The 15,000-nt window shown below is 40.0% G+C and overlaps 5 protein-coding genes across 5 annotated transcripts in view; 4 read left to right on the top strand and 1 right to left on the bottom strand.

Annotated features, from left to right (window-relative positions):
- LOC138865929 (cuticle protein AMP4-like) overlaps positions 1-438 on the top strand; it is a 669-nt gene extending 231 nt beyond the window's left edge. The window contains exons 2-3 of the mRNA XM_070137418.1: positions 1-97; positions 252-438. The exon at positions 1-97 is cut by the window's left edge and continues 109 nt beyond it. Coding sequence (XP_069993519.1) covers positions 1-97; positions 252-438 — 284 coding nt within the window. The remainder of the gene's footprint in view (positions 98-251) is intronic.
- Positions 1-15,000, bottom strand: part of LOC113819964 (cuticle protein AMP4-like) — a 161,349-nt gene that overhangs the window by 57,121 nt on the left and 89,228 nt on the right. The window lies entirely within an intron of this gene.
- Positions 3,208-4,149, top strand: LOC138863148 (cuticle protein AMP4-like). Its single transcript, XM_070126881.1, has 2 exons — positions 3,208-3,464; positions 3,904-4,149. The coding sequence occupies exons 1-2, from the start codon at positions 3,223-3,225 to the stop codon at positions 4,088-4,090; spliced, it is 429 nt and encodes a 142-aa protein (XP_069982982.1). The 5' UTR covers positions 3,208-3,222; the 3' UTR covers positions 4,091-4,149.
- On the top strand, positions 6,821-7,835 carry LOC113824276 (cuticle protein AMP4-like). Its single transcript, XM_070126874.1, has 3 exons — positions 6,821-6,858; positions 6,943-7,148; positions 7,580-7,835. Exons 1-3 carry the CDS (start codon positions 6,850-6,852, stop codon positions 7,764-7,766), a joined length of 402 nt encoding a protein of 133 aa, XP_069982975.1. The 5' UTR covers positions 6,821-6,849; the 3' UTR covers positions 7,767-7,835.
- On the top strand, positions 10,402-11,379 carry LOC113828195 (cuticle protein AMP4-like). Its single transcript, XM_070127977.1, has 3 exons — positions 10,402-10,488; positions 10,573-10,778; positions 11,124-11,379. The coding sequence occupies exons 1-3, from the start codon at positions 10,480-10,482 to the stop codon at positions 11,308-11,310; spliced, it is 402 nt and encodes a 133-aa protein (XP_069984078.1). The 5' UTR covers positions 10,402-10,479; the 3' UTR covers positions 11,311-11,379.

Below are 15,000 nucleotides of genomic sequence, written 5' to 3'. Positions count from 1 at the left end.
CCCACAGCTCCGACTTCGAGGCCGAGAACGGCATCGTGTTCCAGTTCTCTGGCAAAGAGGCTGAAGAGGGCGGCGCCAACATGGTCGGATACTTCGCGTAAGAGAACATTTGATTTTTGTTACTTGAATTTTACGTTTTTGACATCGAAAAGTACATTGTATTCAACCATATGATCTCAAAAGGTGTTGCATTTCATCCCATGCTCCTGGTTAATGTAAAATCCTAATCTGTATGGCCAACCCTTTCCCAGGTACCCCCAGGAGGACGGCTCTCTGGCCGAAGTCAAGTTCGTGGCCGACGAGAACGGCTTCCAGCCCGAGTCGTCCCTCCTGCCCGTGGCCCCCGCCTTCCCCCACCCCATCCCCCAGTTCGTCCTCGACCAGATCGAGTTCGCCCGCCTCGAGGACGAGCGCAAGGCTCTCGAGGCTGAAGACTAGATGAAGTTCTTTTCCTTTTTTCTTATTTATTTGTATTCATATCTCGAAATAAATGAAAATGATACATTCTCCTTGTATCTGCATTCTTACCTGCATTTCGATATGGCTGATGAAGCTTATTTATTGCTTTAAAAATACTTTTCTTAGTCACAAATGTACACGGGGAAAAAATAGAAATTTCAAACAAAGGTGATCTCAGTAATATATATATATATATATATATATATATATATATATATATATATATATATATATTCTTGCCTCTATTGTTCCTCGTCTGGACCCCCTAATTTCGTTATTTCGTCACATCTTGTTATTGATCTGGCCCTTGGCCTTATGATGTTATTTATATCCCAACATATTACATTTTTGTCCATCTGTCGTCCTGTCTCCTGGATATATGACGTGCGCGCTGCAATTTCTTTTTATTGCTGCCAAGTATTCCTTCCATCTTGGTCTGTTCCCTGATCCACGTCGCCCTCGTCCGATCTCTCCGGCTGATTCCCGGGATCAACCTCTCCGTTCCTCTCTGGGCACTTACCTGTTTCCTCTCCAGTAATTTGTTCGTAGTCTACGTTTCTGATCCATTTGTCATTACTGGGAGAACGCATTGGTTAAGGTCTTTTATCTTTAAACATAATGGCAAGGAACCTCTTAGTATGTGTGTGCTGAAGGCTCTCCTGCCTCGACTGATGCGTTGCTTTATTTCCTCTCCACTGAATGTGCTTATCTGCATGAGTTGCCATAAACACACACACACACACACACACACACATATATATACCACACAAACATATATATGTACCACACACACGCACACGCACACATATATAAATATATTCGTCCAGCGCCTCTAGCACTTCCTTTTGTACACGCATCTGTTCGAACTAAACTCTACTGTTGAACATGACTTAATTAAGTCTTTTTCCTGTTCATTTTGATTCAAATCGTTTATCAATTGCTACAGTTCATTTGCTGACTCACTGAAGAGATCAATAACATCTACATGTCATATATATGAATATATATATATATATATATATATATATATATATATATATATATGTATGTATGTATGTATGTATGTATACAAATATCTCTGTACGCACACACATATTTGTATAAACATGTGTAGATACTTTGATGGAGATGTCATTCCTGATGCTCATCAAATAGGGAGATCATTTTGATTCGCGTTTGACCTTTAACCTTTGATTCCCGATGACCATTTCATCTTTCATGGAAACCTTTCATTGGCTTCCGCCCTCCAATCTCCTGCGTGATCATCTGCCATGAAGGTCACTCTGGCTCAACCCCGATGAGCTGAAGCCGTTATATCACGAGGTATTTGGTGTAAAAAATAATTCGTTATCGAGTTTCGTTTATCATTTAGTATCATTAATTGATAACAAATGTCATATTAGGAAGTATGATTATTGTGTGAATTATGATCAAAATTATTAAAATGATAACTTGTATTTGAAATGATTAATAATCACAACAGCAGTCATAATGGCAACAATAGAAAAACTGAAAATTATGTATAACAATCAATATTCCTTTCTGATGAAACCACTTCCTCATAGGACTGAAAACACCCATTTCTTACTGTATCCTTTTCATCCTCCATTGAACTGAAAAATGGAACTGTGATATAACGGTACAAACATTGCAGAAATGATGACATTTTGTCGATGTGCGTTTCCGAAAAAGTAGATGGTCGGAATCCATTTGCTATAAACGTTTATTATCCTTATTATTATCATTTTATTCAAAGATCGAAATAAACGAAAATGACCTTTTCTCCTCTTTTTGCATTCTTGCTTACAGGACTTCAGCATAGATGATACAATTCTTCTACTGCCTTTTCTCCTAAAATTAAAAATCTACAAAGGAAATTGATCAGGCAAAGTGTCAAGCGAGTGCACCTTAATGGTGCTCATTTTGAAGAGCACAGGTAGTAAGTGGAGTGTGTCAAATTAGCATTTGCAATACATACACTTGAGAATCACTGTTTATCATTATGCCTGCTAATATTGTTAATGGTTTTCCATATAATGGTTTCCTATTAGGACACTTTCTCGACGTGCGTTCTCGGATACTACACATACCCCTCGTGTCATCAATTAATGAGACAAGATGAATTCCAAAAACGTTGAAAAGATATATATTTCTTCATACTAAACACATTTCCAGAATGAAAACAATATATCGAAATGGCATTGCCATTCAGTTCGAGGTGCTCTCCGGAAGCAATTTAATAGTCGAAGATGAATCATATATTTGTAGATTAAACACTGAAACGTTGCTTCGGGTAATTTGCAGGTAAAGAAAGGTACTGACATTTGCATTGTAATAGTCACGATATCTGTTTGGAAACTTAAATACGCAAAACATATAGATATAGATATTGATGCAAGTATATATGCAATTATCTATATCTACAAATAGATACTGTATAAACAAATACAAATATGCGCATATAAATACATAAATGCATATACATAAATGTGCGCATATGTGCGTGTGTGTTATGTGTGCGTGCGATTTTGTGTTGTGTCGCCATTATTCACCATTCGCCAAACACCATACGTCACACAGGCTACGACCCATAGTATTAGGACAACGTCTGAGCGGCTACGCTGACCTCGGACCCGCCTCTCTCCTCCCGTATATATAGCCAAGTGTCCTCCGCTGAGCATCACACTCGCCTCACAGCCTCTCATCATGAAGACCGTAAGTGGCCGTCACATAAACAAAGTGTAACAGGAATAGGGATGAAGGATGAAGAAACAGTTTGTAATTCATACGATGTTTCAGGCCGTCCTCCTCGCCCTCGTGTCTGTGGCCATGGCCGCCAAACTGCCCACCGCGGACCTTCCCGTGGCCATCGTGAGGAGCAGCCAAGTGAACCCCGACGAGAGCGGCGCCCACAGCTCCGACTTCGAGGCCGAGAACGGCATCGTGTTCCAGTTCTCTGGCAAAGAGGCTGAAGAGGGCGGCGCCAACATGGTCGGATACTTCGCGTAAGAGAACATTGAATCACATTTTACTATTATTCCTAACGGTAATCTTGTCCAAACATTTTCGCCTGTTGTAACCTTTATTACGTTCTTGTACTATTACGTCCCCCCCCCCTCCCGTCCAACATAGCTAAACAGTTTTATCTTAGGATAATGCAAAAAATATACGAACTATGAAAAGACTATTGAACTATTGAAGGAGTGTTGGTCAATAAATTCGAATTTAAAACATGAATAACAAAAATGATTCATAGAGCATGTGATGTTTCAGTTTGTTTGTGTGTGTGTTCCTTGTTTGTTCACGTACCCTTATGATCTATGTTGCGTACCCCCAGGGGTACGCGGACCCCAGTTTGGACAACACTGATCTAAAGTGTAGTGTGAATACCCACACGTGCCAAATACCTGTAAATTCTAATTTGCTTGACGAATGTTCTTCCAGCTACCCCCAGGAGGACGGCTCTCTGGCCGAAGTCAAGTTCGTGGCCGACGAGAACGGCTTCCAGCCCGAGTCGTCCCTCCTGCCCGTGGCCCCCGCCTTCCCCCACCCCATCCCCCAGTTCGTCCTCGACCAGATCGAGTTCGCCCGCCTCGAGGACGAGCGCAAGGCTCTCGAGGCTGAAGACTAGATGGAGTTCTTTTCCTTTTTTCTTATTTATTTGTATTCATATCTCGAAATAAATAAAAATGATACGTTCTCCTTGTATTTGCATATTTACCTGTATTTCGATATGGCTGATGAAGGTTATTTATTGCTTTAGAAATACTTTTCTTAGTCACAAATGTACACGGGGAATTAAACTACAAATATCAAACATAATCTCAGCAATATATATATATATATATATATATATATATATATATATATATATATATATATATATATATATATATATTCTTGCCTCTATTGTTCCTCGTCTTGACCCCCTAATTTCGTTATTTCGTCACATCTTGTTATTGATCTGGCCCTTGGCCTTATGATGTTATTTATATCCCAATATATTACATTTTTTTCCATCTGTCGTCCTGTCTCCCCGATATATGACGTGTCCGCTGCAATTTCTTTTTATTGCTGCCAAGTATTCCTTCCATCTTGGTCTGTTCCCTGATCCACGTCGCCCTCGTCCGATCTCTCCGGCTGATTCCCGGGATCAACCTCTCCGTTCCTCTCTGGGCACTTACCTGTTTCCTCTCCAGTAATTTGTTCGTGGTCTATGTTTCTGATCCATTTGTCATTACTGGGAGAACGCATTGGTTAAGGTCTTTTATCTTTAACCATAATGGCAAGGAACCTCTTAGTATGTGTGTGCTGAAGGCTCTCCTGCCTCGACTGATGCGTTGCTTTATTTCCTCTCCACTGAATGTGCTTATCCGCATGAGTTGCCATAAACACACACACACACATATGTATGTACCACACACACACACACACACACACACACACACACACACACACACACACACACACACACATATATATATATATATATATATATATATATATATATATATATATATATATACACATATATATTCGTCCAGCACCTCCAGCACTTCCTTTTGTACACGCATCTGTTCGAACTGAACTCTACTGTTGAACATGACTTAAGTCTTTTTCCTGTTCATTTTGATTCAAATCGTTTATCAATTGCTACAGTTCATTTGCTGACTCGCTGAAGAGATCAATAACGTCTACATGTCAAATATATATATATATATATATATATATATATATATATATATATATATGTATGTATGTATGTATGTATACAAATATCTCTATACGCACACACATATTTGCATAAACATGTGTAGATACTTTGATAGAGATGTCATTCCTGAAGCTCATCAAATATGGAGATCATTTTGATTCGCGTTTGACCTTTAACCTTTGATTCCCGATGACCATTTCATCTTTCATGGAAACCTTTCATTGGCTTCCGCCCTCCAATCTCCTGCGTGATCATCTGCCATGAAGGTCACTCTGGCTCAACCCCGATGACCTGAAGCCGTTATATCACGAGGTATTTGGTGTAAAAAATAATTCATTATCGAGTTTCGTTTATCATTTATTATCATTAATTGATAACAAATGTCATATTAGGAAGTATGATTATTGTGTGAATTATGATCGAAATTATTAAAATGATAACCTGTCGTATTTGAACTGATTAATAATCACAACAGCAGTCAAAACGGCAACAATAGAACAACTGAAAATTATGAATAACAATTAATATCCCTTTCTGATGAAACCACTTCCTCATAGGACTAAAAACACCCATTTCTTACTGTATCCTTTTCATCCTCCATTGAACTGAAAAATGAATACGTGATATAACGGTACAAACCTTGCAGAAATGATGACATTTTGTCGATGTGCGTTTCCGGAAAGGTAAATAGTCGGAATCCATTACCTGTAAATGTTTATTATTATTATTTTATTCATAGATCGAAATAAACGAAAATGACCTTTTCTCCTTTTTTTGCATACTTGCTTACAGGACTTCAGCATAGATGATACAATTCTTCTACTGCCTTTTCTTCTAAAATTAAAAATCTACAAAGGAAATTGATCAGGCAAAGTGTCAAGCGAGTGCACATTAATGGTGCTCATTTTGAAGAGTACAGGTAGTAAGCGGAGTTTGTCAAATTAGTATTTGCAATACATACACGTGAGAATCACTGTTTATCATTATGCCTGCTAATATTGTTAATGGTTTTCCATATAATGGTTTCCTATTAGGACACTTTCTCGACGTGCGTTCTCGGATACTACACATACCCCTCGTGTCATCAATTAATGAGACAAGATGAATTCCAAAAACGTTGAAAAGATATATATTTCTTCATACTAAACACATTTCCAGAATGAAAACAATATATCGAAATGGCATTGCCATTCAGTTCGAGGTGCTTTCCGGAATCAATTGAATCATATATTTGTAGATTAAACACTGAATCTTTGCTTCGGGTAATTTGCAGGTAAAGAAAGGTACTGACATTTGCATTGTAATAGTCACGATATCTGTTTGGAAACTTAAATACGCAAAAATATAGATATAGATATTGATGCAAGTATATATGCAATTATCTATATCTATAAATAGATACTGTATAAACAAATACAAATATGCGCATATAGATACATAAATATATATACATATATGTGCACATATGTGCGTGTGTGTTATGTGTGCGTGCGATTTTGTGTGTTGTGTCGCCATTATTCACCATTCGCCAAACACCATACGTCACACAGGCTACGACCCATAGTATTAGGACAACGTCTGAGCGGCTACGCTGACCTCGGACCCGCCTCTCTCCTCCCGTATATATAGCCAAGTGTCCTCCGCTGAGCATCACACTCGCCTCACAGCCTCTCATCATGAAGACCGTAAGTGGCCGTCACATAAAGAAAGTGTAACAGGAATAGGGATGAAGGATGAAGAAAGAGTTTGTAATTCATACGATGTTTCAGGCCGTCCTCCTCGCCCTCGTGTCTGTGGCCATGGCCGCCAAACTGCCCACCGAGGACCTTCCTGTGGCCATCGTGAGGAGCAGCCAAGTGAACCCCGACGAGAGCGGCGCCCACAGCTCCGACTTCGAGGCCGAGAACGGCATCGTGTTCCAGTTCTCTGGCAAAGAGGCTGAAGAGGGCGGCGCCAACATGGTCGGATACTTCGCGTAAGAGAACATTGAATCCTATTTTACTATTATTCCTAACGGTAATCTTGTCCAAACATTTTCGCCTATTGTGCCCTTTATTACCTTCTTGTACTGTTACGTACCCTCCCCGCCCCCCGTCCACCATAGCTAAACAAACTTTAATTTAGGATAATGCAAAAATAACTATTAAAAGACTGCATTGAAGGCGTGTCGGTCAATAAATTCGAATTTAAAACACGAATAAAAAATATGATACATAGAACATGTGATGGTCCTGTTGTTTGTGTGTGTGCGTTCCTTGTTTGTTCACTTACCCTTATGATCTATGTTGCGTGACCCCAGGGGTACGCGGACCCCAGTTTAAACAACACTGATCTAAAGTGTAGTGCGAATACCCACACGTGCCAAATACCTGTAAATTCTAATATGCTTGACGAATGTTCTTCCAGCTACCCCCAGGAGGACGGCTCTCTGGCCGAAGTCAAGTTCGTGGCCGACGAGAACGGCTTCCAGCCCGAGTCCTCCCTCCTGCCCGTGGCCCCCGCCTTCCCCCACCCCATCCCCCAGTTCGTCCTCGACCAGATCGAGTTCGCCCGCCTCGAGGACGAGCGCAAGGCTCTCGAGGCTGAAGACTAGATGGAGTTCTTTTCCTTTTTTCTTATTTATTTGTATTCATATCTCGAAATAAATGAAAATGATACATTCTACTTGTATCTGCATTCTTACCTGCATTTCGATATGGCTGATGAAATATATTGCTTTAAAAATACTTTTCTTAGTCACAAATGTACACGGGAAGTTAAACTACAAATATCAAGCAAACATAATCTCAGCAATATCTATCTATATATTCTTGCTTTTATTATTTCTCGTCTTGACCCCCTAATTTCGTTATTTCGTCACATCTTGTTATTGATCTGGCCCTTGGCCTTATGATGTTATTTATATCCCAATATATTACATTTTTGTCCATCTGTCGTCCTGTCTCCCCGATATATGACGTGTCCGCTGCAATTTCTTTTTATTGCTGCCAAGTATTCCTTCCATCTTGGTCTGTTCCCTGATCCACGTCGCCCTCGTCCGATCTCTTCGGCTGATTCCCGGGATCAACCTCTCCGTTCCTCTCTGGGCACTTACCTGTTTCCTCTCCAGTAATTTGTTCGTAGTCTGTTTCTGATCCATTTGTCATTACTGGGAGAACGCATTGGTTAGTCTTTTATCTTTAACCATAATGGCAAGGAACCTCTTAGTATGTGTGTGCTGAAGGCTCTCCTGCCTCGACTGATGCGTTGCTTTATTTCCTCTCCACTGAATGTGCTTATCTGCATGAGTTGCCATAAACACACACACACACACACATATATATGTACCACACACACGCACACACACACATATATAAATATATTCGTCCAGCTCCTCTAGTACTTCCTTTTGTACACGCATCTGTTCGAGCTGAACTCTACTGGTGAATATGGCCTTAGTCTTTTCCTGTTCATCTTGATTCAGATCGTTTATTAATTGCTACAGTACATTTGCTGACTCGCTGAAGAGATCAATAACATCTACATGTCATATATATGAATATATATATATATATATATATATATATATATATATATATATATATATATATATATATATATATATATATATATATATATATATATATATATATATAAATATGTGTGTGTGTGTGTGTGTGTTTATGTATGTATGTATACAAATATCTCTATACGCACACACATATTTGTATAAACATGTGTAGATACTTTGATAGAGATGTCATTCCTGATGCTCATCAAATAGGGAGATCATTTTGATTCGCGTTTGACCTTTAACCTTTGATTCCCGATGACCATTTCATCTTTCATGGAAACCTTTCATTGGCTTCCGCCCTCCAATCTCCTGCGTGATCATCTGCCATGAAGGTCACTCTGGCTCAACCCCGATGAGCTGAAGCCGTTATATCACGAGGTATTTGGTGTAAAAAATAATTCGTTATCGAGTTTCGTTTATCATTTAGTATCATTAACTGATAACAAATGTCATATTAGGAAGTATGATTATTGTGTGAATTATGATCGAAATTATTAAAATGATAACTTGTCGTATTTGAACTGATTAATAATCACAACAGCAGTCATAATGGCAACAATAGAAAAACTGAAAATTATGAATAACAATCAATATGCCTTTCTGATGAAACCACTTCCTCATAGGACTGAAAACACCCATTTCTTACTGTATCCTTTTCATCCTCCATTGAACTGAAAAATGAATACGTGATATAACGGTACAAACCTTGCAGAAATGATGAAATTTTGTCGATGTGCGTTTCCGGAAAGGTAGATGGTCGGAATCCATTTCCTGTAAATGTTTATTATCCTTATTATTATTATTTTATTCATAAATCGAAATAAACAAAAATTACCTTTTCTCCTCTTTTTGCATACTTGCTTACATGACTTCAGCATAGATGATACAATTCTTCTACTGCCTTTTCTCCTAAAATTAAAAATCTACAAAGGAAATTGATCAGGCAAAGTGTCAAGCGAGTGCACATTAATGGTGCTCATTATGAAGAGCACAGGTAGTAAGTGGAGTGTGTCAAATTAGTATTTGCAATACATACACTTGAGAATCACTGTTTATCATTATGCCTGCTAATATTGTTAATGGTTTTTCATATAATGGTTTCCTATTAGGACACTATCTCGACGTGCGTTCTCGGATACTACACATACCCCTCGTGTCATCAATTAATGAGACAAGATGAATTCCAAAAACGTTGAAAAAATATATATTTCTTCATACTAAACACATTTCCAGAATGAAAACAATATATCGAAATGGCATTGCCATTCAGTTCGAGGTGCTCTCCGGAATCAATTGAATAGTCGAAGATGAATCATATATTTGTATATTAAACACTGAAACTTTGCTTCGGGTAATTTGCAGGTAAAGAAAGGTACTGACATTTGCATTGTAATAGTCACGAGAATCTGTTTGGAAACTTAAGTACGCAAAACATATAGAAATAGATATTGATGCAAGTATATATGCAATTATCTATATCTACAAATAGATACTATATAAACAAATACAAATATGCGCATATAAATACATAAATGTGCACATATGTGCGTGTGTGTTATGTGTGCGTGCGATTTTGTGTGTTGTGTCGCCATTATTCACCATTCGCCAAACACCATACGTCACACAGGCTACGACCCATAGTATTAGGACAACGTCTGAGCGGCTACGCTGACCTCGGACCCGCCTCTCTCCTCCCGTATATATAGCCAAGTGTCCTCCGCTGAGCATCACACTCGCCTCACAGCCTCTCATCATGAAGACCGTAAGTGGCCGTCACATAAAGAAAGTGTAACAGGAATAGGGATGAAGGATGAAGAAACAGTTTGTAATTCCTACGATGTTTCAGGCCGTCCTCCTCGCCCTCGTGTCTGTGGCCATGGCCGCCAAACTGCCCACCGAGGACCTTCCTGTGGCCATCGTGAGGAGCAGCCAAGTGAACCCCGACGAGAGCGGCGCCCACAGCTCCGACTTCGAGGCCGAGAACGGCATCGTGTTCCAGTTCTCTGGCAAAGAGGCTGAAGAGGGCGGCGCCAACATGGTCGGATACTTCGCGTAAGAGAACACTGAATCCTATTTTACTATTATTCCTAACGGTAATCTAAAGCAGTGTTGTCCAAATATTTTCGCCTGTTGTAACCTTTATTACGTTCTTGTACTGTTACGTACCCCCCCCCCCCTCCGTCCACCATAGCTATACACTTTTTATTAGGATAATGCAAAAATATACCATGAAATAAATTCGAATTTAAAACAAGATGATTCATAGAACATGTGATGTTGCGTACCCCAGGGGTACGCGGACCCCAGTTTGGACAACACTGATCTAAAGTGTAGTGTGAATACCCACACGTGCCAAATACTTGTAAATTCTAATTTGCTTGACGAATGTTCTTCCAGCTACCCCCAGGAGGACGGCTCTCTGGCCGAAGTCAAGTTCGTGGCCGACGAGAACGGCTTCCAGCCCGAGTCGTCCCTCCTGCCCGTGGCCCCCGCCTTCCCCCACCCCATCCCCCAGTTCGTCCTCGACCAGATCGAGTTCGCCCGCCTCGAGGACGAGCGCAAGGCTCTCGAGGCTGAAGACTAGATGGAGTTCTTTTCCTTTTTTCTTATTTATTTGTATTCATATCTCGAAATAAATGGAAATGATATATTCTCCTTGTATTTGCATATTTACCTGTATTTAGATATGGTTGATGAAGCATATCTATTCCCTTAAAACACATTTCCGTGGCACTTTTTCCTGAAACGAGACAAATATACACAGGAAATTAAGCAGCAAAAATATTGTGAATGTAAAATCAGCAATCTCTTTCTGTCTCTATATGAATTATATAAGTATATATGAATGTATTTGCATGTATATATATGCATACATATATATGCATATGTATATATACATATATGTATATATACGCGTTTATATATATATATATATATATATATATATATATATATATATATATATATATATATATATACATAATTTGATAAAAACTTTCATTCCTGATGCTCATCAAATATGAAGATAATTTTGATTCTGGTTTCACCTTTTTACAACTGTATCAAAATAGTTTTACCTACGCTATATCATTAGCAAGGACGACACACCCTTGCCCATGACAGAATAAAAAAATATGTTTATTTATCTAATTATTTTTTTTTTCTCTTATCTTTTACCAGATTTGTAAACCAAAAGTATATTTAAGTTTATTTATTTTGTTGATTTATCTTTTCATATTAATGTATCGATTTCCTGGGTCATCCTTCATAATAACGTTTGAAAAGCTTAGGATGGGAATCATTCAACTCACAGTAGATAATTATTCACAGTAGATAATTATGTCATCTCCTACAGTATGTTTGTCACGTAACATTGTCACGGTGTGTCATAACGATACATTAGATGCATCAAAGGTTGCCAACGTCTGTGCACAGCTAAGTTGGTAAATAAGGACTAAATTAATGACCACGTTTCCTGGTAGATCTGTTTGATGTAATTGCCTGCTGATTTAATGAGCATAATTTTGTTTGCTTCCTAGAATTTGTTGCCATTCGTGTTACTTTTCTAGTTGGTTTTGCTGTTATAGTCATTATCATTCTTAATCATATTACTTTTAGCATTAGTATTAGTATTATCATCATTATTATAATAATTATCATTATTAATAATGCATGTATATACATCTATCTATCTATCTATCTATCTATCTATCTATCTATCTATCTATCTATATATATATATACATATACATATATGCCCATACATTTATATACATATATGTGTATATAAATATGGTGCTTGTGTGTATGTGCATATTCATACACACACTCACATACACATACACACACATATATACATATACATATATACATCTGGTGATTCGGTATTCTCTCTCTCTCTCTCTCTCTCTCCCTTCCTCTCTCTCTCTCTCTCTGTCTCTCTGTCTCTCTCTTTCTCTTTCTCTCTCTCTCTCTCCCTTCCTCTCTCTCTCTCTCTCTCTCTCTCTCTCTCTCTCTCTCTCTCTCTCTCTCTCTCTCTCTCTCTCTCTCTCTCTCTCTCTCTCTCCATCTCTCTCTCTCTCTCTCTGTATGTGTGTGTGCATCCTAGAGAATCATTTGTTCGTTTTGCTCACTTATTTGATGAAGGCCACCAGCGCTTAACTAGAAACATAATTAATTCATAATTCGGCGAATTCACACGAAAGAAAAGCCTTAGAAGCTCTGATGGTTAAAAAAAAAGCCTAATGTCAACCTAAGCGCCGACCAACGGGGCTCGGGTGACTTCACGTCGTCATTAGTTAGCAAAGCCTTCCCCAGACACTTGGATCCCTTGATTCAGCTCTCGTTATCGTCATCTTTTTATAATTGGATAACCTCGTCAGAAGAACGAGGTTTGTATAAATATGTTTGCACACATTTGAATAATGTATATATATATATATATATATATATATATATATATATATATATATATATATATATATATATGTATGTATGTATGTATGTATGTAGTTGTAGAGATTCTTTGTGCAACGGAAGTTTAGTGCAGGTAAATAAATGACAAGATATCCTCCTTATTGGATAAAACTGCAGACACAGAATTCATGGGGTCTTTTTGTTTCTGTTCCCTATAAATACCTTCCCCATCCAATGAGAATGCAGCAAGTGAGAAGGGCTTGGCTTGGGTGTGGGTGTGCAGGCGGGCAATAATATAGGTTCGTGGTAGGAGGACTATAAATCAAAATTATATATAGAATAAAATATCGTGTGTCACTGTTGGTATTTACTTAAAAAATAATAGAACAATTTTCTCTTCAGCATCAATCGCCTTGTGCTCGTCCTCGAGGTGGGCGAACTCGATCTGGTCGAGGACGAACTGGGGGATGGGGTGGGGGAAGGCGGGGGCCACGGGCAGGAGGGACGACTCGGGCTGGAAGCCGTTCTCGTCGGCCACGAACTTGACTTCGGCCAGAGAGCCGTCCTCCTGGGGGTAGCTGGAAGAATATTCGTCAAGCAAATTAGAATTCACAAGTATTTGGCACGTGTGGGTATTCACACTACACTTTAGATCAGTGTTGTCCAAACTGGGGTCCGCGTACCCCCCCCCCCCCCCCCGTCCATTGTGGAAGGGGGGGGGGGTACGTAACAGTGCAAGAACGTAATAAAGGGTGCAATAGGCGAAAATATGTGGACAACGCTGCTCTAGATTACCGTTAGGAATAATAGTAAAATATGATTCAATGTTCTCTTAGCGAAGTATCCGACCATGTTGGCGCCGCCCTCTTCAGCCTCTTTGCCAGAGAACTGGAACACGATGCCGTTCTCGGCCTCGAAGTCGGAGCTGTGGGCGCCGCTCTCGTCGGGGTTCACTTGGCTGCTCCTCACGATGGCCACAGGAAGGTCCTCGGTGGGCAGTTTGGCGGCCATGGCCACAGACACGAGGGCGAGGAGGACGGCCTGAAACATCGTATGAATTACAAGCGATTTCTTTTTTCCTTCATCCCTATTCATGTCACAAACACGTTAGTCAAGAGACCCTTCTTCATAACGGTCACTTATGGTCTTCATGATGAGGGTGTGAACGCGCGTGTGATGGTCAAAGGTACAGTTCAGTTCTGTGATATTTGCGGTCTGGTTTCCCCGGAGCCTTTACTCGTGTGTTGCCCGGCCTGCGGCAGCTATTTCTAGCCATCTCAATTGATCTGTTTGAACTGAATTCTCAGCGTGGTGGCTGGGTTGCCGGCAGATCTTTTTGCCATCCCGGCGGCTGTGGTGGGAGGTCCCTGTCGCAGAAATTGTGTGCTCACAACTTTGTACGTGGTGTTACAGGGTGGCATTACAGGGTGGCATTAGGCTCGCCGCAGTGCTTGCAACACTTGTCGCCAACGTCAATCGCCTCAATAACTTTCCATGCGCAGTGGAAGTCTAATCCTATTCTATGCAGAATAGGATTAGTGTCAGTGGCTCACAGCCTATGGCGTCTGACTACCATCTGGCCGGGGGAGGTTATTTTTCTCCGTGTCGCTGCCGGAGAATGGCAAGCGTTGCGGCGTTGGACCTTTGCCTCACGATTTCCCGGCTTGGGTTGACGATCGTGGGTCTTAGGAGCATGTCCCTGCCCTCTTCGGCTAGTCTGTTAGCAGGCGCATTCCGCTTGATGCCTGTGTGGCCAGGGATCCAGTTTATGGTAATTCTTCTACCCTTAGAAAGAATCTTCTACTATGCGGTGAGCATTAGTCAGGAGGTAGATGTTGTCTTTGGCCATGCTATGCTG

Source organism: Penaeus vannamei, chromosome 2 (assembly GCF_042767895.1).
Source record: "Penaeus vannamei isolate JL-2024 chromosome 2, ASM4276789v1, whole genome shotgun sequence".
In the NCBI taxonomy this organism is placed as follows: domain Eukaryota; kingdom Metazoa; phylum Arthropoda; class Malacostraca; order Decapoda; family Penaeidae; genus Penaeus; species Penaeus vannamei.
This window is presented reverse-complemented; position numbering and strand designations above follow the sequence as displayed.